The sequence below is a fragment of the Microdochium trichocladiopsis genome, assembly GCF_020744255.1.
Source record: "Microdochium trichocladiopsis strain MPI-CAGE-CH-0230 chromosome Unknown B0I36scaffold_1, whole genome shotgun sequence".
In the NCBI taxonomy this organism is placed as follows: domain Eukaryota; kingdom Fungi; phylum Ascomycota; class Sordariomycetes; order Xylariales; family Microdochiaceae; genus Microdochium; species Microdochium trichocladiopsis.
Window position 1 is genome coordinate 460,798 of NW_025763544.1, and position 27,322 is coordinate 488,119.

Here is a 27,322-nt window from a genome sequence, read left to right on the forward strand (position 1 = left end):
TCGATTCGAAGCTGCACAGGGCAAAAAATTCCAAGCTTGACCAGGATCGGTTCCCCTCTCGGCGGCTCTGCGTGCTAGCACGAGCTTGCGACAACCCCTCCCCCACCCCAGCTTCCTCAAGCATTGAGGAACACCAGAACAGCAGCTCAACAGTCGCTGTCACTTGCCGCATTGCCGGTCTCAATTCTGTGTAGGGGCTTGCGACAGGCTCGTTCTACGGGAATTGGGCAATCCAACTGGCAGCAGTCGTGCTGCAGTAACGATCGCTTTGCTGGGGGATTTGGTAGCGATGACGAAACCCCCGCGAGCCACCCCGCATGGAACTGGCCGATCCGACAGAGAACGACTTTTGTCCAAGTGGACGTGCGAGTGCTCAGTAGCAAAGCGATCGCAATGCACGCAAACCGCCCCGTTCCGCCTCTTCGCGCGTCAGCCCGAACATCCTGCATACTTGGAAGTCTTGTTTCCTGGTCCGGCACTTGCACCACACCCTGCAGCGTTTATACAAAGGCCCCACTGGGCAAGGGTTCCTGGAAGCATGTATTGACTGATGAAGCAGGACATCCCCGGCCGATGACGAGGTGTCGGACCACATTGGCAACGACACCCCCCGCTCCGGCATAGCCACGCCTCAGCCGGATCTCCACGACAAACGCCTGCCACAGATCATGAGCTATTTTGGCCAGGTTCGTTCCGCCTCTCTAGATTTCTTGTCGCGTTCTGCCGCCTACACCCGATCTCCCGAGCGTGGTTCTCTACCTCCCACATCACCTGCGATAGACACGAAGCGAGAGTCGATACCACGAGAAAGACACAGCGATGAGCCTCCTGGTATGAGTCAGGAGGAAGAGGCGCACGTAAAGCTCCCTCTTCTCCCGCACGAGACTCTGGAGCCGCTCGACGATGCTGTCCCTCCACCAATAACACTGTCCTCTCACGACCCCTATCCCACCCCTCCGCGTTCGCAATCATCATCAGAGAAGGGAATTAGGCTTGAAAACGCCAGCGGCGGCCCTGGTTCAGACAACGCTCCTCGCAGAGCTGTTCGGCCGGTCTCTGCGCACGTCAAGCGTCTCTCGGACCTGTCTTTGAAGGTCCGAAGGGCCAGCCTTTCAGCTCCTCTGAGTAGTGTTGTCACACCTTCTACAGTGCTCGCAAGTCACCTGTCTAACCCCAGTTCTCGTACCACTCGCACAACTCCGAGCACTCCTTTGAGCATGACTTCTTCCGGCGACGTTTGTGGCTATTTTGCGCAGTCTGCTTCAATTGACAATTTGAGGAAGCTAACTGACGTTGCTGCGAAAAAGAGCGGCCAGTCGACCCCCACTCGAGCGATGTCGGCGGCGCAGCCCTCCCAAGCAGAGAGTCGTTCATCGTCCAAGACAAGCAATGGAGACGGGAACGCCGCCAGTGGCAGAGCGACGCCCGTGTCTTCACAAACCGGCGGAGCAGCTGCACCCGTGCAGAAAGGGAAAATGACAATCAAGATCCTCGAGGCCAGAGGCATACGGAAAGCCCGAGACCCGTATGTTGTTGCAGTGTTTCAGAGGAGCGAGCTCATCTCAGCAGGCCCGCAGCCCCTTGAGGAGGATGACGACTTGTCACCGTCCGCACCCACCAGTGCAGGGATTCCGATTCAACGGCAGGCCAGTGACTCAGGCCGGCCCATGGCTATCCCCATGCGCAGCCGGCAGAGCAGTAACACGAGCGTAAATGATCACAACACATTCCGCAACCGAAACGCCCAGCGAGCATTCACGAGCCCTAAGTGGGATGCCGAGGCCGTCTTGTGAGTAATCCAACCTATTTAAATAGTAGGGAAATGGTGAAGACCGCGAAAAACGGAGAAAGCTGACTTCTTGCATAGTGATGTTGTGGATGCGGACATGCTGGTCGATATCTCGGTCTACGATCACGGAGTGACGGGCGAGGAGTTCCTCGGGCATGCCGATTTCCAAGCGCGAAACCCTAGTCGGGACGAGCCTGTACGGGGCTGGTTCCCTCTCAAGGGCAAGGCCAACACGACAGCTGAGGATGCCCCGACTGGCGAGATCTACGTTGAGTGCTACTACCAGCGGACCGAGAAGAAGCACTTTGGTCCCGACGATTTCCAGATCCTGAGACTCATTGGCAAGGGGACATTCGGGCAGGTTTACCAGGTGCGGAAGAAGGACACGGGTCGTATCTACGCCATGAAGGTGCTGTCCAAGAAGGTCATTGTGCAGAAGAAGGAGGTTGCGCACACAGTCGGCGAGCGCAATATCCTTGTCCGCACGGCGATGACCGAATCCCCATTCATCGTGGGCTTGAAATTCTCGTTCCAGACTTCCAACGATCTGTTCCTTGTAACAGACTATATGTCCGGAGGCGAGCTTTTCTGGCACTTGCAGAAGGAAGGTCGTTTCGATGAGAAGCGGGCAAAATTCTACATTGCTGAGCTCATCCTCGCCATTCAGCATCTTCACAAGAACGATATTGTCTACCGCGATCTCAAGCCTGAGAATATCCTCTTGGACGCTAATGGTCACATCGCACTATGCGACTTCGGCCTTTCGAAAGCCAACCTGACCAAGAACGACACCACCAATACGTTCTGCGGCACCACGGAGTATCTGGCCCCAGAGGTCCTTCTCGACGAGGCCGGATATACGAAAATGGTTGATTTCTGGTCCTTGGGAGTTCTCGTGTTCGAGATGTGCTGCGGCTGGAGCCCATTCTACGCCGAGGACACGCAGCAGATGTACAAGAACATTGCCTTTGGCAAGGTCAGGTTTCCACGAGACACGCTCTCCCAGGAGGGGCGCAACTTCGTCAAGGGGCTGCTGAACCGCAACCCGAAGCATCGGTTGGGAGCCATTGACGATGCGGAGGAGCTGATGCGCCACCCATTCTTCAATGACATTGAATGGGATGTCTTGGGTCGGAAGCTCATTGCACCCCCATTCAAGCCAAAGTTGAAGTCGGAGACCGATGTTTCCTACTTTGATCCGGAGTTCACGAATGCTCTCAACCAGAACGGGTCTTTGAACGAGAGGGCACAGCAGCTCGCGACGGGGTTCGCTACATCGACACCTCTGTCCCCGACCACTCAGGCCAACTTCCAAGGATTTACGTTTGTGGACGAGAGCTCTCTTGACCACCACATGGGCGGCCGCTACGATGACGAGGACATGAACGACTCAGGCCACCATCACCATCACCGCCGAGATAACGACTGGGACGATCTGGATGAACTAGCTCAGCAGAGGGCCAACAACCGTATGAGCGGAGTTGTAAAGACAGGGCACGGTGACGAGCCGTTTGGCAACTCGCACTTTGACATGTAGCGCGCGTTGCCATGCCAGGTTGCTCCGCCAGTTGCTTTTATGAATCACAGAAGGATATGACACACATTCACGATCATCATGTAGGGTTGGGTCTTTTGCTAGGTTATTGGCTCATTGTTTCCTTCCCTTGCAAATTCGTTACTGGGCCAGGGTCATTCTTGCTGTACAAACACACAAGCGGCCCTTGATAGGTTCCGGCAGTACACACATTACAGCATAGTGGCGAGAGGCAAAGTTAACTCGTCCGCACACATTTTCTGTTTCTTCCTTCGCGTATCATTGCATCGGGTCGGACGTGGTTTGCTTCTTCTGCGTGTGTCACTTTGCGATGGCGTCTGCTCATTGCTAGGTATGGATATTAGGAAGAGGACGGGAGACGAGGGGGTGCCTGAGTGGGCATCTGGCTTCACATCATCTTCCAGGACGATCTGATTGCCGTCATTTTGTGCAGTATGTTAGCGGCCGCGAGAAACACAAAAAGGGCGGGCCAGCATTGGTCAGGTATTCAATGCGAAAAGTCTGAAAATCGTCAGCTCGTTCTTTTTGACCAGTAGAGTAAGCAAGTGTCATTGGGTAAACCCAGTCAGTTGGGGTCTTTGGCAAGCCTGCGTCTGATTGTTTCAACCTGGTCTTATTCTAATCACAAAGTTTTAAATCTTTGTGATGGTTGGTTTGTGCTGTGTAAAAGTTGTTTCTCCCTGCAATTCCTTCTACAGGCTCCGCGCTACGATGTAAACATACCGGACTTGCAGTCTCTTGGACGGCGGACTGGTCGACTTTACTTGACATAATCCTTGACTTTACGAGGTTGACCTTATGGGGGCGTTTTAACATCACATTGGTCTCGCGACTGTGGCGCTGTTTGTTAATGATATGCAAGACAGAAGAAACCGCGCGTGTTCGTCTAAAGCTTCAAAGTGCGCAATTGTGCAGGCCAGCCTCTGAAACGAAGACATATTCTGAAGCATTGACCAGAAGTGGGAGATGTAAGTCTGAGCAAGGGGCCTGTTTTCCTTGCTCACGATTACTCGAGAAAAGAGAGAGAGAGAGAGAGAGAGAGAGAGAGAGAGAGAGAGAGAGACCCTCATAGAGGGGACTGATGTAAGCAACTCGTTTGTGTAAAGTCTGCGGTAATAATTTTTCACGTGTGCTACAGGCTTAAGTAGCAACTAGTGATCAACCTCACAGCACACATTGCGGCCCATGACTCGGAGGCTAGCTAAATACTTCCGTCGTTCGTGAGGATAGTCAGAGAAAAGGGGTTCTGTTGAGCCTTGTTATGATAAAAAAGTATTCTTAGCCTTGTACCTTGTATTTAGCCATGGGATGAGTGGAATAAGCGACGTTTAATACTACCAAGCAGAGGGATTCTACTTGGTTTGATCGCCAAATCCCCCCCCCCCCCCACGGTTTCGCAAGCTCTTGAACATCGAGAGAACATCGGCCGTGGAAACAGTGATGGCCAACTTGCAGAAATGGGGGATTGCGTGCTTCATTCGTCTCGAATCGTCTCGTCTCATAGTGCAAGGGGTGTCAGGGCGAAACACAGCCACACACCGCTTCCTTGTTGTTGTTGCTAGTGCTGCTTTGTTGATCATCATTGACAGGCAGGGCTGAACCGGCCTTGGAAGATGCCCAGGTGGTGCGGAAGCACGAACCACCATTGCAAGGCGGACCCGCAGTATGCATGCATCAGCCCTGCCTGAACGATCTGGAAAGGTTGCTTGCTGTACTTAGGGAAAGGCTTGTGGCCATCTAGCCTAGGTACATACTTTATACATTTATGCGTTGTGTTGTCACAGTCCCGTGGGAATAGAGTCAGATGTCAAGATGGCAATCGGAGCTGAGAAAGTGGGTTGGGCGGCGTGTGTGTTGCTTTAGTGGTTTTCATGCGTCTATGCGCTTTATTGGGCTCGTAGCCGGGCTCTCGCATTGGCCAGTCTGAATTGATGCAAGTTGAGCTGCCTGAGGTCACCGATGGGGAACGAGGCGGTCGGCTTCAGTCAGTCACCGCCCTCTCTCCATATCACAACATGCAGGAGGTTTCGAAGACGTCCTCTCTGAGCCAATAGAGGTGGCCATCCATGTCAAAGATGGCCCCGTAGCGCCCTGCTTCAGGGATGCTGGGGCTGTGGGATGTTGTCGGTGTGTTGTCAGCTCCACGCTTAGATCGCGTGGGGTGCTCTTTTGCATCGCCTTGCGGCGTGGTGGTGGTGCCAGTGGTGGCGCGGGCGCTGCTTAGCCTTGAGATCTATCGTCATCGCATGCATCATCGAAAGCACCCTCCAATTGCCACAACAGGGCACATCGATATCGTCATCACCCACTCACTCTTCACCTGAGAGTGCCTGTTGTGATGGCTGGATGCCAGGTGTTGCAGCTTGTCACGACAGTAATGTTTAGTAGAGACAATTGTGTGAAATCAGTGCTTTGAGCAGGATCTAGGATTGCAGTGAACTAGAAACCCCCCAGGTTTTAGATGTACACGGATTACAGACGCGTGCGCAGAAAGCTTCCGCTAACTTGCGTACATGTGCATCCACGGCCTCGCTGCATCGAGACCGCGGGTCGACTCGCTTGTGAAATGCGACCGCTTTGTGATTGAACACTTTTTGTGGTGACATGCTCTGCTTCGAAATCAAAGCATCTGTCTTCCCCTTCGGCTGATGATCCTCCTCTGCTTCCGAAATGGACACGCTTGCAGCACCCCAAGACTTTGAAACATCGAACAGACTTCCCGATTTAGTGGTGGGCAGCCTCCTCACCCTCGTCCTCCTCAACAAGCCAGTCCTCGACAGCGGCAGGAGCAGTGCCGGTAACACCCTCGTTGCCCTCGACCTCGACGGCCATGCTCTCGTAGTCCTTCAGCGAGTTGGCGAGATCGGCCTCCTCGGGAGACTTGGGGGCCTTGGGGGCTGTGAAGGTCTGGACTTGGCCGACGGAGTCGGTGTCCTTGATGGGGGCAGGCTTGTAGGCCTTGAGCTCCTTGAGGTACAACTCCTGAACGAAGTCGGCTACGTATGGGATATAATGTTAGTGTCGGTGTTCATTCAAGATGCAGGTCTGATCTCAGTCATCTCCTCTAGATATCATCCACGCTTCTGGTGGCGGCTGAAAGGGAGTATCGTCCAGCGGATATGGTGGGCTGTGCAGTCGAGGCAGACGATCGATTCGTGTGTTTGGGGCGCGAAGAAGCTGTAGGTGACTCGATGTGTACACGGCGAGGTTGCAGCGGTGGTCCTCGATTGCCACTTCGATGGTTGTCGTCGGTGGGTGTCGTCGTTCTAATCCGTCATCGTGGTTCGATATCCCTCGCCTCAGGCCGTGTCTCGAGGTTGATCCGTGATCTTCCCATTCCCAACCTCCATGCCTGCCAATCCGAGCACCAGAAGAAATATAAAGCACACATACCTCTGCGAGAGACGGTGGGGGCAATGAAGCCGCGGACGGCGTTGACTCTGGCCACGCGGGAAACGGCAGCGGCGGCCGACCGGGCAGACTGTAGGGAAATGCGCGCGCGCAATGTCAGCGGAACGGGGTCGCCATGAGAAATACGGACGGCGGCGAGATGGAAACAGGACTACGCACCGAAGCTCTGAGCTGGAGAAGCATGATGACCAAGGGTGTGGGCGACAAGGGCCGATGGCGGGATGTGTGGGAAGGGGTACAGGTGGTGATGCAGCAGCCACTTCGCGGGTGAGGTTTTTCTCTGGGAGGAGGCGCAAGTGGAGAAGGCGAGGTCTGGTGCTGGCTGAGGTTGCCCGCCGCCCGCCCAGTCGTGCACGCCTGGGTGGCCTGTCGGAGGAACTCGGCAGGCCCATCCACGGATGGCCCGCTGTCCCCACACCCGCAGTTCTCCATGTCACGTGAGAGCACTCGGCATGTGCCGGCTATGTGCATAACCACCCTGATTTCGAGCTTGACTTTGCACGTACCCAGCACAACTCTGGACCCAATTGATGCATAGCTCGACTGTGGATATCAGATTTTCGACATCGTGCTTTTTTCCGCAAGTCTAGGGCAGAGAGATGGCAGTGTACTCGCACCCTGGGGGCAGCCGCCTGGCCTTCATGCTTGCTTCATCACCACTCGCTCCTTGATCCATTGGCTCGAAGTTGGAGCTTAAAAGAGCAAAAATGGGTGACGCCGGGCCAGGCACCAGAACTTTCGACATCCCAACCGGGAACCAAGAAAACCCAAGGTTGCAGATCCGCATCACGGAACCAGCCCTGCGGGCCAAGGGTCTGCCCTTGACGACATGGGCGTCCGCCGAGATCCTCGCGGGCCTGATGCAGACCATTGACAGCTCCCGAATCGTCTTCCCGCGGGTCCTCAACCAGTCCGAGGTCATCCCGATCCTCGAGCTCGGCGCCGGTACAGGCATGGCCGGCGTGTCGGCCGCCGTCCGCTGGAACCAGCATGCCGTGCTGACAGACCTTAGCCCTATCGTGCCCGGCATCGCCGCCAACGTGGCGCTCAACAAGGAAATCCTGAAGGACAACCGCGTCCTGTGCGGCACCCTGGACTGGGAAAACCCATCGGACTTCCACCTCGCCGAGGACGAAGGGGCCTCGCCCCTCGCCACGGCCACAAAGGCCCATCTCATCCTCACGGCAGACACGTGCTACTCCGAGGAGCACCCGCTGCTCATCTCGACGACCGTGGCTCACTGGCTGAGCCGCGACGATCCCAACGCCAGGGCCGTCATCTGCTATGCGCTGAGAGTCGCGTATCTGGACGAGATCCGCGAGCTGTGGTCTCGCCTTGAGGACCTGGGTCTTGAGAGCGTCGCGGACGGGCAGCAGCGCGCTGACTCGCAGATCTTTGACGACGAGTGCTTGTGCGAGTGGAGCATCTGGCGGTGGAAGCAGGACACCACTGGTAATGGCAGTGCTCCTGCGTCATGAGCCCGGAGGCCACACCGCATTTCTGTTTGGCGGAAACGTGGAACCGTTCCGGCCTGGTATGCCCGTGAATGAGCCTGGCAAGTGGGCATAACTTTGCTCCCATTGGCCCTTATGCTGCAGCGGAATATAAGCTCCAACCGAGGGCCAGAGCTATTGTGGTTGGTGTCGAGTCTGGGCACCCATTCTTCCAGCTCGTCGGCTATTTCCTCGACCCCTTGCCGCAACCGTGACAGCTTATTCAAGCTGGCATGCCACATCCTGCTTCGATCCGAAGCTTGATCGCACAGGCTGGGCATGCAGCGCTTAAGAAAAGAATAAAACCTCTCGCCTTGTTCAACATCACCATGTGAACACCCTCTCTTGTAGGCCGCGTTCCAACCAATCCTAATCCCGACTGGGCAGTGATAAGACGGTTATACACCTAGCGTGCCCTCCGCTACGACTCTGACTTGGCAGGATATGGCACCAACATGGCAGCGTTCCGCATGAACGAGAGAGAACCGCGATATTGGCCGAGAGCAATATGATGAGATACTCTGGTTTGCTTCGGCGGACGACAAACATGGAATTGCTCGCTCTCAATAGACTGTATTGAATCATTAAATTCATTAAGGCTTCCTTGCTCCTGTGCGAAAACCAAATGTACGTAACTTCAAGGCCTGAGCTCTTTTTGAGCTTTTGCATGCAACATCCTTACGACGCCATGGCCTCATCGTTGTCCACGTCAACAGATCTACTTCTCTTGGCTGGGGGGCCTGCCGCATCAGACATGTTTGCCTCGACATCGGCGTTCTCTCCATCGGCAGGCGCCTCGCTCTCCACGGACCGCTTTGCCATGATGTTATTTGTGGCGGACAGCCCCTGTGCTTTTGCCTCGGCTGCGAGAACCGCACGTCGGCGCTGCCACCAGTCCTCCTCGACCTGGGACACCTGGTCTAGAACCACCTCCTTCTCGAGCCATTCTTTGCGGTATTCCTCCTCGAGCTCCTTGCATTGTTTGCGCAGCATGTCACCGTCGGCGGTGCCCCATTTCACATTGGCGACGCACAGTTTCCATAGGGATTCGAGATCCATGCTGAGCTCCTTTTGTGTGAATCCTTGCTCCTCCGTTAGAGGCGTGAAGAAGTCGGCGCCGACCGCATCGTCTCCACCATCAGTGTCATCGACAGAGTCGTCCTGCTGTCCGCCGCCAAGATGCGATTGTGGCGTCTTTAGTATTATCTTGAACGGCTTGCCCTTTGCGTTGGACGAGTTAGAGTGCTGCATCGACTTCGGAACAGGGTCGGACGGTCGGAGGGCTTCAGTCTCGTGGACAGTCCGCATGTGTTTGGCGAGGGCGTCGGACCTTGTGAAAGCGCGATCGCACTCTGCAAGAGGGAGACACCTTCGTGTTAGTGAATGCTGATATTCTTCTGAAAGAAAACGGATCACCAAGGACTGTCTTACCAGGTAGATAGCAGTAGAATGGCTTTTCGCGAGTGTGGCTGCGCATATGCGCCTTCAACGCATAGCCGCTGGCATGCGGCATGCTCTTGCGAGGACAGCCCACCCACTCGCATGTGTAACGTTTCTGGCGGCTCTCGATGTGGTCGTTGTGGATGTGCTCGACGAGTTTGTCCATATTTCCCAAGTCGCCGGCTTCGCAGCCGTCCCACGCGCACACGGTCACTTGCTCGTGGAATTCCTCTTCATCTAGCTTCGCGTTGATCGGCGAGTTTGGGATGTCGCCGGACGTGTCTGATGAGATGTCGCCATCCAGGTCGTGACCGTGGTCAGAGTCGGCTTCTGGCTCTACGTGAATCGCCGACGAGGCGCGCGATGCTGTGGCTAGTCTCTGCTTCTTCGTAGGCGGAAGCACAGGCTCCGGCTCCTCCACAATCTCGGTGTCCTCGAAATCATTCTCCTGCTCCTGCTCCTGCTCCGGCTCGGGGGAGTCGTCTGAGGACAAGGAGCTAATGTCTGACGAGTCTTCGGATAGGAGAACCATTGTGCGCGTAGAGTGGTGAGGATGATTGATCTCCTCGTTGCGTTGGGTGGCGTGATACTCGACTTCGTGGCACGCGCAATTTAGACGCCTCTCGTCGCCGAAGGACGACTCAATTATTGGATGGCACTTTCGATGAAGACGCTGTCTGTCCTGTTGATCTGAGCGCGATGAAACCGTGGCGAGTCGGGTTGCCTTTGATTATAGTCGATCTTTTCTGCAGTATGTGAGCGAGGTTGTGGTTTGGGAAGGGCGGGAATGCGGCTGTCGAGTTGGGGTGAGGAATTGGAGACGCAAGCACGACGAGGCTCGTCGCGAATCGCATTGGGCCAATGGGAAACCTCACCCATGGCTAGCCTGGCGGTGGCTACGATTTGGATGAGACACAGTGCACTTAGGACAGTGCATGTGGGAACCGCACATTGTGCCAGGGCTGCGGGCAGCTCTGCTAAACCTCCAGCCGTCCAGATGGAGCTTTACCTCCCCGCGTCTCTGGTTGATCATGGGCCTGCCAATGATTCAGAGTCTAAATTTGTGCTCAGCATTCCCATTAATCATTGCTGCTGGCAATGGGGTGATGCCTTACTCACTCACCCCTTATGCTGTAGCCTGCACCATCCCTTGGCAGGCCTCGTCATCAGTGACGGATTGACGGCATGCACAGGCAGCCTGGCAGCCTGCTCAGAATGGGATCTCCAGCATTGTGATCAAAGCTATATGTACCTGAGAAATGGCGGAAAATTTTCTTCTTTCGGTGCCTGAATTGGTCCAAATTGGCTTTCCCATCTTCTCAGGCACTCTTCAGACCGTGGTTGCTGCCCAGCTGTCGTGGCCCGCACCGCCTCACGCCGTCCGGGGTCCTCTCTGACATCACCCCGCTTGCTCCAGTTTGGCGCAGCTCTCCCACGCCGCCCACTCCAGCCAGGCTTTCGTCCTCCCTCACCTACCCATCTTCGCCATCTCCTGAGACCGCGCCCAACTACTCACGCCCGTATTGTGCACGAAGCCCTGCTCATTCGTGTCCATCATGGCGTCTCTCAACCTTTCCGCCAACGGCCCCTCCATCAAGAGCAGCTACCAAGCTGTCGTGAGCGGCGGAGCACCCCCCGCCGGCTCCTCCTCCACCTATGCCCAATGGGCTCTGTTCTCGGTGCAGGCGCCCCTCGCCAATGCCTTCCAAGACTCGTCCAACAAGGAGAGCGTTCTCAAGGTCCAGTCTACAGGCGAGGGCGAGCTTGAGGAGCTCATTGAGGATTTCAACGAGGGCCGCATCCAGTTCGCGTTTGTCAAGGTCAAGGACCCGAACTCGGGCCTCCCTAAATTCGCCCTCATTGCGTGGGTAAGGAAGCTTCTCACAGGCCGAGCTTGGTCTCGCAAACGCTGACAGTATGACCAGTGCGGTGGAGGTGTTCCTGAGCGTACTAAGGGCTACTTTACGAGCCACGTAAATGCTGTTTCCAAGGTTTTGCACGTAAGTCGCTCCTCCTGGCATTGGGCAGCTTCCAGTCCGCCCCATCGATTTGGGCTGACGAGAAATGGACCAGGGCTACCACGTTCAAATCACCGCCCGGTCCGATGCCGATCTCGAACCTGCGACTATCCTGCAAAAAGTATCAGATGCTTCTGGAGCCAAGTACACCGCTGGTGGGAGTGCCCCCGTTACTTCTGGCGGTGCACCTCCCCCGGTGAAATCAAAGCCCGTATTCGCTTCTGCGACGCCGGGAACAATCTCCTTCAACCCTCTGGTGGCTGCCAGGAATGCAAACCTAAAGAAGAAGGACGACGACGGCTGGGGTGATGCGCCGGAAGTGTCACGCTCCGAGATTCAGAAGGTCGAGTCCGCTTACAAGCCCACAAAGGTCAACATTGAGGAGCTCAGATCACAGCAGCAGCCCGCATCAAGATTCAATCCAGCTCAACGTGAGGACGCCCCCGATGTTGTTAGAGGAGCTTATCAGCCTGTGGGTAAGGTCGATATTGCGGCCATTCGCGCGGCTGCCAAGAACCAGCACGACGACAGACCGACCACTGTCAAAGGCGCTTACGAGCCGGTAGGAAAGGTCGACATTGCCGCAATCCGTGCTAAGGCTCAAAAACCATCAGAGCCAGAGCCAGAGCCGGCACAGGAACCTGAGGCGGCAGAACGGCCCAAGTCACTCGCAGAGCGCTCCGCAGCATTCAGTCAGTCTGAGCGTATCACTGAGCTCCCGAAACCCAAGGTCGCAAAGAAATGGGGTGGCGCCTCTAGCTTCACCGGCACAAAACCACTTACTCCTGGTGCCTTGGGTCTACATGGTCCAGTGGCAACCCCAGCCGCTGCGCCTGTTGGGTCCGCCAGCCGTACATTCGCAGACCAGGGCGGCAAGACCCCGGCCCAGCTGTGGGCAGAGAAGAAGGCTGCGCAGGGAGGCAGTGTGCCCCCTGCGGCAACATCTCCGTCGCCTATCGCACCTCAGGCAAGTGGTAGCGCCAATGGTGGAGGCGGCGGTGGCTGGCAGAGCGGTTACTCGGGCAAGAGCTGGGCTACGGTACAAACCGGCTCGTATGGTCGTGGCATCCCGGGCCAGAAGACTGGTGACACGGCGACCAGCTCGGAACCTTCTGCGCCTGCCATCGAGAGCCAGACTTCCGGGTCGATACGGGATCGCTTCAAAGAGGTGGCTCCTACCGGAGTTGCCGCTGTTGGAGGCGCTGCTGCGGGCGCCTTTGCTGCTTCTCGGGCGACTGGCGCGGACGAGGACGAGGACAGTGGGCCGCCACCGCCTCCTATGGGTGCTCGCCCGCCTGTCGAGAGCTCTTCTGGCGCTCCAGCCGGCGGCTTCGCACTTCCCGGCATGCCTCCTCGGCCACCTCCTCCTACCGACGAAGAGGAAGAAGAGCCAGAGCCATCGTCGCCTATCAGGGTTGCCATGCCCGTCGCACGTGCGCCGGAGCCTGAGATTGAGCCGGTGCAAGAGCCCCCCGTGTCACTGCCGACAAGGACGCTGGAGCGTGCGGTGCCCAAGGAAGAAGACCTGCCCACCGAAGAAGAGTCCTACGACCCGCGTGCGGCATCCGAAGCTGTCGCACAGGAGGAGTTTGGGTCTGCCCCCGCCGCATCGAGCGGCGGAAAGCGTGCTCTGATTCAGTACGATTACGAGAAGGCCGAGGACAACGAGCTCGAGCTGCGCGAGGGCGAGTACGTCGAGAACATTGAGATGGTGGACGAGGATTGGTGGATGGGCACGAACAGCCGAGGCGAGTCCGGCTTGTTCCCCAGCAACTATGTTGAGCTGGTCGAGGACGCCAACGATGGCCCGGCGCCTCCAGAGCCACCTGCCGCTTCGCGCCCTCCGCCGCCCCCGGCACCTGCTGCGGAGCCGGAGCCAGAGCCTGCGCCGGCGGCTGCAGGTGGAGCTACGGCGACGGCCGAGTTTGACTACGAGGCTGCCGAGGACAATGGTAAGTGGACCACTTGACAATATTCAGACGTGGCTACGTTAGGCTGACACGATATGCTGCAGAGCTGAGCTTCCCCGAGGGTGCGACAATTACCAATGTCGAGTTCCCCGATGAGGACTGGTGGTTTGGGCACTACAAGGGCGATTCTGGCCTGTTCCCGGCCAACTATGTCAAGCTCGACCAGTGACGTCGAGACGCGGCAACTAACGAGCAGACTGTGTATCGAGGTGTTTAAAAACTGGATTCAAAGATAGAAGAGGCACTTTGCAGACGGAAAAGATGACAACCATGCACACGAAGATGATGCTGAAGAAGCACCCTTTGATCTGTGCATCCGCCACTAGGGTTCTGAGCGTGACTGTAGTCGGACCTCAACGATGATCCCGCCGTGCTGTGCTGGGTCTTGTGTGACGAGCTGGGCCGATCTTGGACTCCCCAGCTTCCCGCCTCACAGGGGCCCCCCATGGTAAGGCTTCAGCCGCAATATCCGGGAAATACAGACGGCGATGCCGGCCCGCAGACAAGTTGAGAGGATAATCCACACAAAACCACTCTGAGGGTCCTATACGCACTCGAGATAAGCAGTTCCTAGTCGGCGAGCATGTCTGTGGAGGCCAGCACCCTTTGGTTGAGCAGTCACTCTGCCATGACAACATGATGGTGCCTTGAAAAGGACGCTAGAGAGGTCCAGGCCGGATCGGCTAAGTCGGCAGCTGCTAGTTATGGGAGGAAGGGAGAGCTTGCGTAATGCGGGGCGGGGCCCGCGGGCGGCCAGCTGCCATCAGTAGCACACGACTTTGTAGCCTGGGAGTCGAGGAGAGCGATGCTGACGACGCCTGTGGCTTGAGACGGCACCAAGTCCAGATCTGCATCTTGGGGATGCAGAGCGAGTGGAGGGAGAAGGCATAGCCTCGCCCGCTCAAGGGTTTGTTCACAGCCACAGTGGCCGCGGGCTGCGATGTGGACGCCGTCCGGGGAGGAGCAGCAGACGTTCGAGTCAAAAGGTTCAGTGACGTGGGCTTCTGTTCAGATACGATCGTTGTCGTGGTCGGGTCGTCGTGGTCGGGTGGCTGGAGCGGGCTTTGATTGCACGAAGCTCTGGTTGCCTTAGTCTTGCATCACTCCCGCTCTTTGAGTTTGTGGCCTGCCTCTCCCACGGCCTGGTCACTTGCTCTCTGCCAAAGGCCCCTGCCCTCATGGCCCCGTGCATTGTTTTTTGCCCACTGCAGCTGGGCTGCCTCTGATGGGCAACTTTAATTCCCTGCCCCCAAAGACCGCCCATCCCCTTCAATTCTTCACGCGTGCGTCCTTTTCTAGCTCGCTCCTTGTCCTCTTTGCCCACCTCGCTTCTTCCACAGCACTGCCAGCGACGCCAACCGACCAGCCGTCCTCTGCTCATCCTCTGCTGCTCTACGCGCACAACTCTCGCTCGCCAGCCAGCCACCTGTTGCTCCTTTGTATTCCGGGAGATTGGTAAGTCGTCGTCGTTCTCGTCGTGTGCGACCACCCGAGCCAGAACCCCGGGTCTGGGCACGCTCTGCCAAGAGATCTCCAGCCCGCCCCAGCCCAAGCCCTGCATGAACGAACCCATCAGGAGCACCCGTGGACCCCCTTGCCTGTGCCAAGAAAACGTCACCCCAGGACCCGGGTCGTCGTGCAGTGCAGCGCCTCGTTTTTGTGGGAACGACAAAACGGCCTTTTGGTGAATGTTTGACGTCGGCCGTCGCCACTTTACCTTCATTTTGCCAACGAAATTCGCATCTCTTCTTTTTTTCCTTTTTAATTCCCAGTCGTCAATTCCCAATCGTTCCATCTAGCACTGGCACTGTCATCACACTCGCTCAATTTCGTCTCCCCGGTCGCGACGACTGACACAAAATACAAAGCACAGAAGAAGCTTGGCACTCGTCTAGCCCTCGCAACCTAAGCTGCGCTTAGCCTCTGCAACAACATCAGATTTCCGCATATTTATAAACCCACAACCTCAACCACCATGGGCGAAAATCGCGACTACTACAACCAGGGCGGCGGCGGCGGCGGCGGATACTACCCGCAGCAAGGCGGATATGGTCCCCCGCAGGGCGGCTACGGAGGACCCCAGCCTCCTCAGATGGTACGCTTCCTCCTTCGCCTGTCATCTCATCGCATATCACTGGAAAAGGCATCACGTCCACCAGAGGGTAAAATCTCATGTCCTTCACTGACACCGGTGACTTGAGGAACTATAGTCCTACGCCCCGCCCCAGTCTTACGGCGGCCAGCCCCAGCAGCCGATGTACTACCAGCAGCAAGGCCCTCCGCCCCAGCAGGGCCGCCGTAACAACGACGGCTGCCTGAAGGGTCTGCTTGTCGGTATCCTCGCGTGCTGCGCGTGCGATGCCTGCTGTGACTGCTGCGAGTGCTGTATTGACATGTGCTAGTTTCGTTCTTGGGGTTCGCGGGTTGAAATATGTCAGGGAGGAGGGCATATGGAGGTCGAGGCGACGAGTGCTCATCTTTTTAGTTAAGTGGCTCCGCGTGAGGAGGCTTGTCTTTGGAGACCTGTCGAGTGGTGTGAAGAGAGGAAGATCTGTCTAGCTCTCCTTGGTGACTGTGTAAACGGAGCTGTGGTGTTAAGGGCTGGCGTTGTCAGGAGTACTCCTTTTGTGTTTAGAGATTGTTTTGGAGAATACATCATGCTCTACTTTGGCTGTTTTCACAAACATTAACAACTTTGTCTTGTATGGATATAACTTTGTGTTATGCCTCTTCAACTCTCGTGCGACATCCGTGAGGAGTTGTACTTTCAAGGGATTAGCTTAAGTGTGCGTACCTCAACTGCTCCGAGTCGAGTAACCCCAGCAATTGTCATTTCCCCTCAAAGAGCTAATCAACTTCACTGCGAAGAATGACTTCTGCCTCACGGATTGCCAGGTTGACATACTGGGGAGCGTGAATTGGGTGTATTTTATTTACGCAGAGACGAACCACAGTGCTTCGACCAAGATGTCTTCCTCCCCCGAGGGTTCGGCGAATATAAAGGTGGGGTTTCCGTATGGCTCTTATGATCAAACCAAGTTAAAGTACATGCGAGCTGCCATGTACAACGCTAGATGGCAGAGCCTCGTCTAAGAAATACTCATTGAGCCATTACTTACCACTCCTTCAGCTGCTTCATCGTGCCGGAGAGGCTCGTTGTCGAACACAACTCGCTCGCACAGCATGCCGGAAGTTGTGAAGAATGCCATATATGTGTGGTGGTAGCAATGCGCGAGAGAGCGTCTGCGAAAATTAAGGTACGTCGCGTGTGTGTACATTCGAAATCTCTGAATTGCAAACTCTGAGTGCGCAAGACACGTAACCAGACGTTATCCGCAGATGGCGCTGCTAATTCGTAGGATATATCAGCGTTGCTATCAGCTGTCTGGCAAAATAAAGATGAAATGCGGTGCCCCGAGAATCATTTCTTAGAGCGCATCAAGGTCAGCCTCGTGAAGTTCCAACACAACGATATTCCTCCAATGTACCTGAAAACTTGGACTGAAAACAGTACTCTGTCTAGCAGCAAATGCTTGGCTAAGTTATTCAGCAGATACCTTCTTGTTCTTCTCCTGCCCAGCAGCCCCCGCCGCCTCAACACCCCTATTTCCCACCGATTTCCCCCTACCATGCCACGTCCCCAGCCCGCAACCCTCATAAAGGTCCATAAACTCTGCATTCAACATCTGCGTCCCAACAAGTACCACGACAGAGTACGTAGTGATATTCAGCGAGTACAACTCCAGCCTATCGCCCGCCTGCTTGAAGAAGTCGCCCAGCTTGACAACATACGAGGTCACCCCTCCTGCCTCCGTGTACGCGTCGCGACGAACAAAGAACCCGTCATGGCGAGGCGAAGCCCACGAGTTGTGCCAGTACACGTCCACTGTGGGCGGCCCGGATACGCACGCATCGGCTGCGGTGATCTCGCGGACACGGCGCTGGGAGAAGTCGTTGTACCGGCCGTCCACGATCGGGTAACCTGTCGTTGTCCTGGATGAAGAAAGAACCGGCAGTTAGAGGCGGGGAGGCTCGGGCCAGTGGATTCTTGTGGTCATGAATGCATGGAACCGGGCACAGGGGCGCGCCAACTTTGGTACGAGAATGAGAGCGCGGGTTTAGATACCATGATTGGAGGATTGGGGTGGTCTTGGCCTCGCGCAACTTCTTCTGTTCCTCTTCCGGCAGCTGTTTGGGGATATAGAACGGGCTAGTCCTGAGCCGATCCCACTCTGTCGCCATGGTGTTTTGTGATCTACACGTGTAAAGTGTCGTGGTTTCGTCGAGAGAGCTGTGCGTTAAGCTGCAGAAGCCAATCCCAAAGCTTTCGAGAGGTGGTTTTAGGTGGGCGATGGAAGGAACGATTAGACTGAGTGCTGCTGCTGCAACGGAGCAATCGAATCCCGCTTTCATTTACGAGAAGATGAGCGCACTTCCTGCTCTGCCGTGCAGCCAACTGCATTCAGTGGCCTGACCGGACCATGTGACATGCGAGAAACGGCTGGGTTTGTGTGACCAACTGCAGAGATCTGTCGCATTTAAGCATAGTCATGCGATGGCCAATAGAGACTGTTCCAGGGGTGTCTATCGTGGCCATGGATTGGCCGATTGCCCAGGTCCCAGAGACGTGCGTTGTAGTAGATGCAGTTGGTCGCCTTGCAGGTGTCAAGGGTCCGTCAAGGATAATCCATATCCCACCAGTCAAACAAAGTGCCTTCCAGAACTCGTGTCGTGGTTTGGGGGCCAACATCGTCGCTGAATCAACCAACATCATCACGCTGGACTTGGTTTCCCCGCTCAAGGCCCGACTCTTAGACTCACCAGGCGAGTATAAAACATGGTCAGGTATACAAATTTCCAACTCCACGAGGTCGTTCTTCACCATCCTGGTTCATCCCACACTACTTCTCGGCTTCGAACAGCATACAGCTTTGGTGACCAGTTTGTCTCTCCTCGAGATATCGTCCCCGGTCATCACTCACGATGAAGGTAGAGGATTTTCCTTCGACCCCTCTCCAACGAACCTTTGCTGACGGCCCAAATCCAGACTTTGACCAGGACAGCCTCCTTCCTAGCTGTTCTTCTCGGTGCCGTCGTGCACCCAGGTTTTGCCGCACCCCTCGAGTCAATCGACATCGAAGCACGCCAGTTCGGCGTGCACGGATATCTTTACTGGTGCAAGAACTCGGTCGTTGAGAGTACGTGCCGAAGGGATTGGGACTCGCGCTGCCACCAAACGAACGGGAACATCATTACAAACAATAGAGCGCTGTGTGGGGAGCTAAACTGCGACTGTGAGGCGATTATTGTTTGTGAGATCTGCAAGGGAAATGAGGAGGAGGCTGTTGCGGACGGCGTCGAGGTGGAGGCTGCTGAATAGGCTTCTGCATTAAGACTTCTTTTCGTTGGATTGGCGGTTCAGGATTGCCAATTCTTGCGAGCTGTTGTCTTGGTTAGTGCCCTCCATTGCATATTGAGTCGGGGAAAGATGACTGTTTATGTGGATGTGTATGCCACAGATCACCGATGTCTAGTTTGAACACTAGTTGCTCTAACCCGTCTCTCAAGACAGACAAATTCCTTCGCACTGAGAACCAGATAGGCTTGCTGAGCCTGTGCTTCTCCCTTCGCCATCCATAACGCTATGGTCGATTTTGTCCCCTACCTCTGACTTTGTGATCCAGCCGAGGTTCTGCAAGATTTTATCGATGCATGCCGGATTGTGAGAACAGGCCTCTCTCTTTTAACACACAACTGCTACCTAAGGCTTCTCCTCGCTGTCAAGCAGCGCTTGTCCCCAAGAACAAAGACCTAGTTTGTCTCGTGGCGCACCCTTGGGCCCTAAAAGAAACCGCAAGTCCTACAGGGACTGAGCGGCCATGCTCGTCTCCTCCGTCCTTCCTGGCCTTCAGAATCAGCCCTTCTCGCATGGGATTGTAGCTGCCATGCTAGTGCAAGTACCATTCACTATTCTCACACGGTTGAGTAGCATGCTAGCGTCCACGCGAGAAATGAAAGCATACCCGCAGCCTTGGACTTGCTTGGCCTGTAAACGGGAAGCTCTAAAGCGCTTCGCATTCATGCCTTTGCCTGATTCAAAAGTCTCCAAGCGTCGAGTTCACGTCGCAAAAATTCCCGGTGACCAGGCGAACGTTCTGTGAGATAGGAGCATCGACAGAAAGGAGGCGAAACAGCCCCCCACTATCGTGCCACGAGATTGAAATTAGTTCGTATAAGGCGCGGCTGTCGCTCTTACCGGTGCTGGTGCGGCTGCCGCCGCTGCGCCCCGGGACCTTCGAGGATCATTATGCTACACGTTCGTACAGCCAAACCTCTTCTGCGCCGCTTCATTTAACGCGCAGAATTCACCGCGAGACTCGTCCTGTGAGCAACAGCGTCTCGTTGCCGACGGTCCAGGGTAATGCAAGATGAATATGGCTGACTCCCATAAAAGTCATACATCACCTTCAATGCGGGGGAAATCCGCAATTCCGGCTGCGATTCGCTGGCAGTGCTCGATACAGGGCGACCAGTATCCAGAGTTCCTGATTCCGCGGCACCACATCTGACCGGCTTCGGGCCAGGATGTCCTCCAAACAGCCTCGCAGAGCTCGATTGGGAGCTCGAGAAATCTCGAGAATCGACCTTGAAGACCCTGTGTGTTCTTTCTCTTCTTCTCTCTCGCGTGCAGCCATTGTGGAGCGTCGGTGGAATCGGGCGGCGATGATAAAGCCATGGCTGGTAAGGTGCTCAGCATCGGGATGCTTGCGTATGTTTGCGGTGCGGTCGATTGTTAACCTGGGGACAGTTCAGAGGCAAGATGCAAAGATGCTATTTGTGTCAGTTCCAGTAGAGTACGTCCAGTCATGTTTGTTGGTTGGTGACTCACAAGTCACGGGCGGAGCATTCTGCCAGCACGGCCTCTGTACTGTTTTCAGCAAAAGGGAGATCGGCCGCTGGATCTGTCTTGTGCACAGAGAAAGCCACAGGAGTACGAAATAACAGTCCGAATGGGGCCGAGTCAGAACTCCCGTATTCACGTTGGGGCGGAACTTGTTCGGAGGCCCTAGCCATGACGAAAGCGTGACCGTTACTCTCTGGACCGTCCGGTGTGAGGAGAGGAGCGCCATGCAAGAAGAGCCCGGCCAGTAAGGAAGCGGAAAGAGGCCCAAGGTGCACGATAAGATCATCCTCCCCGTCTGGTATTCCTTACAATTAATATGGAGTGCGGTTTGTGCGCCGACAGTGACGACGGATATGAAAGCCAGACCCTCACGTACCATGGCATGGCTTAAGATGCTTGAGAGGAGGCTTTCTAATTGATGACAGCCTGTGAAAAGGCTTGGCTGCAGGTGATATGTTTGTATCTATCATTCACCAGTTGGCGCCGCTTCGGACCGTCACTTCTTCCCAGTCTTTCTCCTTGGGAAACCACACCACATTGAAATTTGCGTTTCTCGAGAGACTATGTCCACAATGTCAACACAGCCATCGCACAGGATAACAGCTCCCCGGCCCAGGCAGAACCCGTGGTCCTTTTCGCTGAATTCTGACTGCTTCCAGTCGTCGTCGCGGCTGTCGGCTGGATCCCGCTAGATGCGGCAGCAGAAACGGAAGGAAACGGCCCTTTTCCATAGAGCACGACAGCGCCCCAGACGGCCATGTGCTCCTTGCCGCCGCAGGATTTCTGCTTCTCGTTGCCCGAGCACGTCGAGTTGCAGGAGCCCCAGCCAGAGTAGTGGTAGTCGGCAGGGGACATCAGGTGCGGCCCGCACCAGCACTCGTCACCGTTGCGCATGCCCATGAAGGTGATGGTCTTGCTGGGCAGCAGGTCCCAGCAGCGGGCGCGGCAGTTCTGGACCGTCATGCTCTTGTCCCCCTTGCTGATCTGCTGGTCGAGAATTTTGTTCGCGAAAGGGTCCGGGCCGGTGGGGTAGCACGAGTACGGCTTCCACAGCCACGGTGAGGGGATCGGGGTGCCCTCGACGACGTGCGTGGGCGTCCCGGGCGTCGGCGTGGGCAGCGAGCTCACGAGGCTGACCCAGAAGGGATCCGTCGCGGTGGCGATGTAGTCGGCGTCGCGCTTCGCGTCTGAGATGCAGTACGACTGCTGCCAGTACCAGCCCTTGCAGTCGACTCCGACGCTTGGGTTATAGGTGTTGAAGTCCTCTGCGGTGAGGCCCCAGTACGCACGGAACTGCTCGCACGTCTGGTTCTCGTCAGGCTCCTGCCATGTCGTGCACGTCGGGATCGTCTCCGGATCCCACTGGTATTCGGGCCATCCTCCAGCTCCAGCCTCCACGGGAACGGGCGCGATGAGCAGAGTGCTCGCGCTGGCCAGGACAGCCAGCGCCAAGCGTGTGTTGCCCGTCATGGTGTCTACTGCCTCGTCGTTCTGCGCGGCGATGGTCGTCTTTGAGCAAGTTGTCACTTCAAACGTGATGGAAGGAGTTGTTAGAACTGGGAGATTTGAAAAGACAATGATACGCATATTCAGAGAAATTCGAGCAAGGGCACCCTTGGCCGGCAAAGTCGCGGCTCATTTCCGACTGGATCCACAGAGTTACGCTGACGCCGCCGAATTTGGCATGTGTTCAAGTCTTGGCGTTCGCGATGGTCTTTTGCAAGTCCTCTGGCAGGGGCTCAAGGCTTGGCACAAGGTCCATAATCTCTCGTGTCCGCGGTGCCTTACAAACTTCAGACGATTGACCGCCGTCGCTGTTGCCTGATGTTAGCGCAGACATAATATCATCGTCAACCTTGGAGAGTTCACTGGCGATAAGCTTCAAGAGCATCTGGGCTTGCCAGTATCTCTTTGAGCCACTCCCCGAAGGGTCTTGGGTAATGTATGCGACGAAACATTTTGGCTTGTTCGTTGCAAACCCCTTGATACTCGGAGGTAGAAATGCTCCCACATCTTGACCTGAACTTCACGTGAGACAGTCGCAATGCACGGCGCGGCGTGCTGACAGCATCGCCGGCCGAACGGCCAACTTCACGCAGTTCTTCGCGATGAAGTCCTCAGATTGATGACAAGTTCGACCGAAGTCCCTCAGGCCTCGATCACAACCACCCAGACCGTGAAAACTACTACCATCGCTACCGCAACCGCGAGCAGCATCACCACTGAGACCATAACCTCGACCTCGACCTCGGTGGCCCCCGCAGTAACCATCTACGCCAGCTGCGGCGCCAACAACATCCTGAGCAGCTACCAGGGCCAGCCAATCGTTAACGTCTACAACAACGGCAACGGCCAGCTCACCGGCGCCGGCAATATTTGACAACGTCGACGGCGACAGCTCGGCCGTTGACTGCTGCGTGCAGTGCCTCGACACTGCTGTCCGCAAAGGCGCCGTCTTCCCCAACGGCGGGACTTGGTGCTACCTGCTGCACTACTCCCTGCGCACATGCACTGGTCAGACCGCCAACCAGGCTCTCTTCGTCACGAACCCCGACGACGTCAGCAGCGGGTACATTCTGTCGGACGAAACCTGCGGCTACCAGCAGTTCTCACATGACAGCAGCAGCTAGTAGGGCTTCAATTGGGGGACCAGCGGTGCCTTTGCGACTGACTTCAATGTGCGGTATTCGTGAGGTTGGCATCCGCCGATGGCCGGACGTTCGTCGAAATCAGAGGAAGCTGTTGTCTTTGACAACCACTCCAAATGATCATACTCCAAAGCTTGCCTCCATCTGGGACGAAGCTACAGCCGCCTCTTCTCAAATTGCCGCACAAAAGCGATCTAGGACTAATCACCTAGGCAGTTTCTCACTGTGGCGTGAGGGCAACTACGGCGATCTCACTTAAGCAAAGCTCATATTGGTAAGGGTGGTCAAGAACGACTTGTGGAAACGTCTTCTTGACGTGCCAAGACACGCACAGGAGCGCTTGATAATTCCCAGCCTGTTGAGATGGGCAGATAGTCAGATCCTGGCCAATTTATACGTCAGCCCTTCTTGGACAGCCTAGAGTCGATGATCCTTCACCTGATCCAAAGCCATCGAATAATTTGGCCAAAATGTACCGTTGGGGTGCTGGGGTCTGGTCAGGCAGTCACACAGTTGAGGTAGGGACGCTCCTGGACCATCTCGTTAGAATTCGAACTTTCCAGACTGCAAGCTGTTACGCAGCTTCTTTTGGTCAGTTAAATTATGGAGACGCTTCTCGACGTAGGTGGTAACGCTTAGGCACAAGAAGGGCATGCCAGCTGCCTTACTGTTACTATGTGCCCGTGTCACCGTGCTTGTCGCGGGTCCAGCGACTACAAATCTGCTACTATCACGAACGAAGGAGGTGTCGACCACTCAGTGCGGGGACAACGCAACGGCTTCTTGGTGGCGCCATTCTTCTCCCAGTAGAGTGGGACATTGGCTGGTTTTCTCCACTCGAGTTTTTCCCTAACAGAATCATACGACAATTGCTAAGTTCTGCCGAGACATCTGGCACATGTTTTGTTTTCTGTGCACCGAAGACCAATCATGGCCTTCAGTCTGAGATAAGACATTTAAGACTGATCCCACCTGCAGAAACATCACGCACAACCTATAGGACATTTCCTCCACCGACCCATTTAGCTCACCATCAGACACCTTTGATTTTGCAGGTCTCGGAGAAGCACGGACTCGTCGAAGATGGCTGGCCAAAACACGGTCTGTTGCGAGGTCGTTTCGGGCATAACCTGATGATATTAGCGTCTTTGGCCAGCCGGCCCAGAGCCCGAAAGTCGGTGTGGAGCAGTTGAAAACGAAACCAATACTAGCCAGAGTCCATTTTTGCGGCGCTTGGGGGCACTCAGCGAGGCCATCGCCATTGTTCGAGCTAGTTGGTGGCTGAAGGAGACTTGTACGGTGAAGTCTAACAGTAGACGCTTTCTTAAGTCAAAGCCTATTTGTCCCGTGAAACATGGGAGGGGCTCGCTCAGCTCCGAACCTGCAACATGAACGATCAGTAAACTAAGCGCAGCAAAGCTTAGGCCTTGGTCTGCAGCTTCGTGTCTGACTAGCCTGGGGAAGATTTCATGGTCCATCACTAATGCCGAGTCGTTCAGCTTGCCTCAGACCCAGCCCGCAGGCACGCTCTAGCCAAATAAGGCATCTTGGCCGAGAACCAAGCAACTGAGGCGGGTGAAGAATTGCTTATGTTTCTGATTGCAAGGATAAGCCACACCAGCTCTCCGTGGAGGAAGTTGATCTGTGGCGTTGTCTAGACGCAGTGCCGATCACCACACGATTCAGCCTTTGCAGCTAACAGCGCGCTACTGCTGCCGCGTGCTGGACCCCAGATCGAGCTTCACAAGGATTTCACCAATCAAGGTTCTAGACAAGAAGCTTATCAGGGTTGACATCAAGGATCGCGGAAGTCCAGATCCAAACATGGTGCTTAGTTCCCTTGTTCAAATAGCCCTCTTCCGCACGTAGCCTGTCGTGGCAGTGCCGTGCACCAGCGCTTCCACACTTCTACGTCTCCCAACACGATGCGCTCCTTGACGTTTTTCGCCTTGCTGGCGCCAGCCGTGGGCTTGGTAGCCGCTTCGCCACTCGAGCTTAGAGCTGGCCTACTCGAGCCTCGAGCTGACCCCTTTTGTGGCGCTGTCCAAAAGGCAGTGACCTTGCTGAAGCAGCAAGCCGCGGCGACCAAATACTGCGTCTCGTACTTGTCCATAACCACACCAGCAGCGGTGGTGGTGCCGACTACAGTCACAGTCACTACAACGCCGTAAGGACAGATTGCGAGCACGACGCGGGAGAACCACACTGACATAAATTAAGCATCACGGCTCTCCCAACGGACAACCCTTGTTTCGTCAATGCGAAAGCTCCAGCACCCCAGGTTGCAGCGAAGCCACGAAGAGCTCTCATACACGCGTCCGACGACGCTAAATCACCGCATGAGAAACATTCGGCGTCCCAGCACGAGGAGCGAGCGGTTGCCAAGCCGGCTCCCTTTGCCGCATTCAATGCCGCCGCGGTCATCTCCTCGGCCTGCAAGTGCCTCTCTATTCTAACCCCGGCGACCCCGACGATATATGTATGCCTACGCCTCTCTTTCTCAAATACAAGGGCAAATCGAGACTACATGCTGACCAGACCGACTTGGTTGACGTTCCAGGACACGACGTACGCAACCCCAACAGTCTATTCTGATAAGTTCGCCATATACGATGGCGCGGGACGTTATCTCCAGTATAGCCTAGGTTCAGAAACGCCTTTCTATTTTGCTGGCAGTGACCTCGGAGCAGCCACAACCTGGCAGCTTTACGCCCCCATGAGGTGCTGGGTGACTCACTGGGACCCGGATCCCAATTTCCAGAAACCTGTCCTGATCAGCGGCGACCCGTCGGTTGTCAAATTCTCCGGGCCGATAGATTCTGATGGCCTATCCGGTCAAGGAACCTTGCACGCTGATGGCACTGCCAAGCTCGCATTCAGTGGATACTCGAGTGGGATTGCTCGCTTTACGCTGTCCACTTCAAACAACATCTGGACTGTGACACAAAATTCCGATGCCAACCAACAGTATTTGGACCTTTACGCACGAGCGGTGGCGGTATAAGATGTTTACGCCTGGGATCATCGTGCATCATAAACAGTTCCCACAGGTGATGGCTGTTGTCCTTTGCGGTCTAGCTTCAATAAAAGTCATACATCACATTCAATGCGGGGAAATCCGCAACTCCGGTTGCGGTTCGCTGGCAGTGCCCGATACAGGGCGAACAGTATCCAGAGTTCCTGATTCCGCGCACCACAAGCCTCCAGGGTGATGCTACAATCCTGAGTGAAGCCCATGACGCATACCCGGTCGGCCTCTTTTTGATCCCGTTCCCCGGATGACAACTATACTCACAGCGCTGTGAGGGAGCCACCCCACACAGTCCGTTCTTGGTGCTGACTCGCGACCCGACGGATCTCCTAGGTCACCCACCACACGGCGCGCGCCACACGACTCGCACATAGGCTTTCTAATCACTAGTGGTTACCGAAAGCCAGGGTGCGAGTAGCTCAACGAGGGGGGGATTCCTTGGCCTTTCCCAGGTCGGAAGATTGCCCGCTCGGAACAAATAAGTGCCGGCACTGGGTGTATCAACTCCGCACTCTGCTTTCCAGCACTTGATCACTCTGGTGATTCTGTCATTTCTGTTTCTAGACCTCGCTAGCTTGACGGACAGGTAGTGGTGGGGGGAGCCCGGATGATTTGGGGTTTGATTAATAAGCCGCGTGATTGTGCTCTCCATCCTACTGATAACTCAAAGTCTTGGGCTGAACCGTTGCAGCCAATTAGAACTGCCAATAGGAAGAGACAGCACGGTGTCAAGATATGTCCCAATGGGGTAATCAGACGTAAGTTGCAAGCAGAGACCTCGGCTGCCCCTGGGTTACGATGTACACGTGTTTGAATGTTATCAGCTGCGCAGGGGGCTCGGCGATATAGTGCTACACTTGAACGCCAGCCACGTCAAGGTTTTTGTAACTAGTCTGTGTTGAAATAAGATCTACCGCAACTGGTTGTGACGTTGCTTGATTTGTAACCCCCCCCCCCCTTCCCCTTTTAGACGCTCGTCTTGGTCGTGTATGTCTGTAACGTGCTAGGTCTGCCCTTGTGTGTGAGCTTGGCACAGCCTGAATACACATCCTTTGTATCTTCA

The 27,322-nt window shown here is 55.6% G+C and overlaps 9 protein-coding genes across 9 annotated transcripts; 5 read left to right on the forward strand and 4 right to left on the reverse strand.

The window, feature by feature from the left end:
• Positions 1 to 668: 668 nt before the first annotated feature.
• B0I36DRAFT_343565 (kinase-like domain-containing protein) lies at positions 669 to 3,326 on the forward strand (the record flags this gene model as incomplete). Its single annotated transcript, XM_046156175.1, has 2 exons — positions 669 to 1,789; positions 1,868 to 3,326. 2 exons carry the CDS (start codon positions 669 to 671, stop codon positions 3,324 to 3,326), a joined length of 2,580 nt encoding a protein of 859 aa, XP_046017764.1.
• Positions 3,327 to 5,638: 2,312 nt separating this feature from the next.
• Positions 5,639 to 7,048, reverse strand: B0I36DRAFT_309142 (ATP synthase complex subunit H-domain-containing protein). The gene is made up of 3 exons (XM_046152098.1): positions 6,915 to 7,048; positions 6,738 to 6,825; positions 5,639 to 6,340 (listed from the first exon to the last, which is right to left on the reverse strand). The coding sequence occupies exons 1-3, from the start codon at positions 6,936 to 6,938 to the stop codon at positions 6,069 to 6,071; spliced, it is 384 nt and encodes a 127-aa protein (XP_046017765.1). The 5' UTR covers positions 6,939 to 7,048; the 3' UTR covers positions 5,639 to 6,068.
• A 253-nt stretch (positions 7,049 to 7,301) lies between these two features.
• On the forward strand, positions 7,302 to 8,579 carry B0I36DRAFT_1435 (uncharacterized protein). The gene has a single exon (XM_046148408.1). The coding sequence runs from the start codon at positions 7,463 to 7,465 to the stop codon at positions 8,231 to 8,233; it is 771 nt and encodes a 256-aa protein (XP_046017766.1). The 5' UTR covers positions 7,302 to 7,462; the 3' UTR covers positions 8,234 to 8,579.
• A 215-nt stretch (positions 8,580 to 8,794) lies between these two features.
• Positions 8,795 to 10,505, reverse strand: B0I36DRAFT_378853 (uncharacterized protein). The gene is made up of 2 exons (XM_046160736.1): positions 9,680 to 10,505; positions 8,795 to 9,600 (listed from the first exon to the last, which is right to left on the reverse strand). The coding sequence occupies exons 1-2, from the start codon at positions 10,218 to 10,220 to the stop codon at positions 8,927 to 8,929; spliced, it is 1,215 nt and encodes a 404-aa protein (XP_046017767.1). The 5' UTR covers positions 10,221 to 10,505; the 3' UTR covers positions 8,795 to 8,926.
• A 739-nt stretch (positions 10,506 to 11,244) lies between these two features.
• On the forward strand, positions 11,245 to 13,845 carry B0I36DRAFT_233945 (uncharacterized protein; the record flags this gene model as incomplete). The annotated part of the gene is made up of 4 exons (XM_046149262.1): positions 11,245 to 11,556; positions 11,614 to 11,688; positions 11,762 to 13,658; positions 13,721 to 13,845. 4 exons carry the CDS (start codon positions 11,245 to 11,247, stop codon positions 13,843 to 13,845), a joined length of 2,409 nt encoding a protein of 802 aa, XP_046017768.1.
• A 1,806-nt stretch (positions 13,846 to 15,651) lies between these two features.
• On the forward strand, positions 15,652 to 16,104 carry B0I36DRAFT_357110 (uncharacterized protein; the record flags this gene model as incomplete). Its single annotated transcript, XM_046157748.1, has 3 exons — positions 15,652 to 15,771; positions 15,887 to 16,010; positions 16,079 to 16,104. 3 exons carry the CDS (start codon positions 15,652 to 15,654, stop codon positions 16,102 to 16,104), a joined length of 270 nt encoding a protein of 89 aa, XP_046017769.1.
• A 1,114-nt stretch (positions 16,105 to 17,218) lies between these two features.
• Positions 17,219 to 17,918, reverse strand: B0I36DRAFT_378856 (uncharacterized protein; the record flags this gene model as incomplete). The annotated part of the gene is made up of 2 exons (XM_046160737.1): positions 17,219 to 17,669; positions 17,803 to 17,918. The coding sequence occupies 2 exons, from the start codon at positions 17,916 to 17,918 to the stop codon at positions 17,219 to 17,221; spliced, it is 567 nt and encodes a 188-aa protein (XP_046017770.1).
• A 2,934-nt stretch (positions 17,919 to 20,852) lies between these two features.
• B0I36DRAFT_309152 (uncharacterized protein) lies at positions 20,853 to 22,141 on the reverse strand. Its single transcript, XM_046152099.1, has one exon. It carries the CDS (start codon positions 22,048 to 22,050, stop codon positions 21,142 to 21,144), a length of 909 nt encoding a protein of 302 aa, XP_046017771.1. The 5' UTR covers positions 22,051 to 22,141; the 3' UTR covers positions 20,853 to 21,141.
• Positions 22,142 to 25,153: 3,012 nt separating this feature from the next.
• Positions 25,154 to 26,232, forward strand: B0I36DRAFT_357114 (uncharacterized protein; the record flags this gene model as incomplete). The annotated part of the gene is made up of 3 exons (XM_046157749.1): positions 25,154 to 25,395; positions 25,449 to 25,707; positions 25,789 to 26,232. 3 exons carry the CDS (start codon positions 25,154 to 25,156, stop codon positions 26,230 to 26,232), a joined length of 945 nt encoding a protein of 314 aa, XP_046017772.1.
• Between the last annotated feature and the right edge of the window lie 1,090 nt (positions 26,233 to 27,322).

Excerpts from the sequence above, each read along its gene's own strand:
- B0I36DRAFT_378853 (XM_046160736.1), bottom strand. The coding sequence starts at position 10,220 with ATGGTTCTCCTATCCGAAGACTCGTCAGACATTAGCTCCTTGTCCTCA. Across the intron at positions 9,601-9,679 it reads ATTCTACTGCTATCTACCTG|AGTGCGATCGCGCTTTCACA; the intron begins GTAAGACAGTCC and ends TCCCTCTTGCAG.
- B0I36DRAFT_309152 (XM_046152099.1), bottom strand. The coding sequence starts at position 22,050 with ATGACGGGCAACACACGCTTGGCGCTGGCTGTCCTGGCCAGCGCGAGC.
- B0I36DRAFT_309142 (XM_046152098.1), bottom strand. The coding sequence starts at position 6,938 with ATGCTTCTCCAGCTCAGAGCTTCG. Across the intron at positions 6,826-6,914 it reads TTCTCCAGCTCAGAGCTTCG|TCTGCCCGGTCGGCCGCCGC; the intron begins GTGCGTAGTCCT and ends ATTTCCCTACAG. Across the intron at positions 6,341-6,737 it reads CCCCACCGTCTCTCGCAGAG|CCGACTTCGTTCAGGAGTTG; the intron begins GTATGTGTGCTT and ends TCCCATACGTAG.
- B0I36DRAFT_1435 (XM_046148408.1), top strand. The coding sequence starts at position 7,463 with ATGGGTGACGCCGGGCCAGGCACCAGAACTTTCGACATCCCAACCGGG.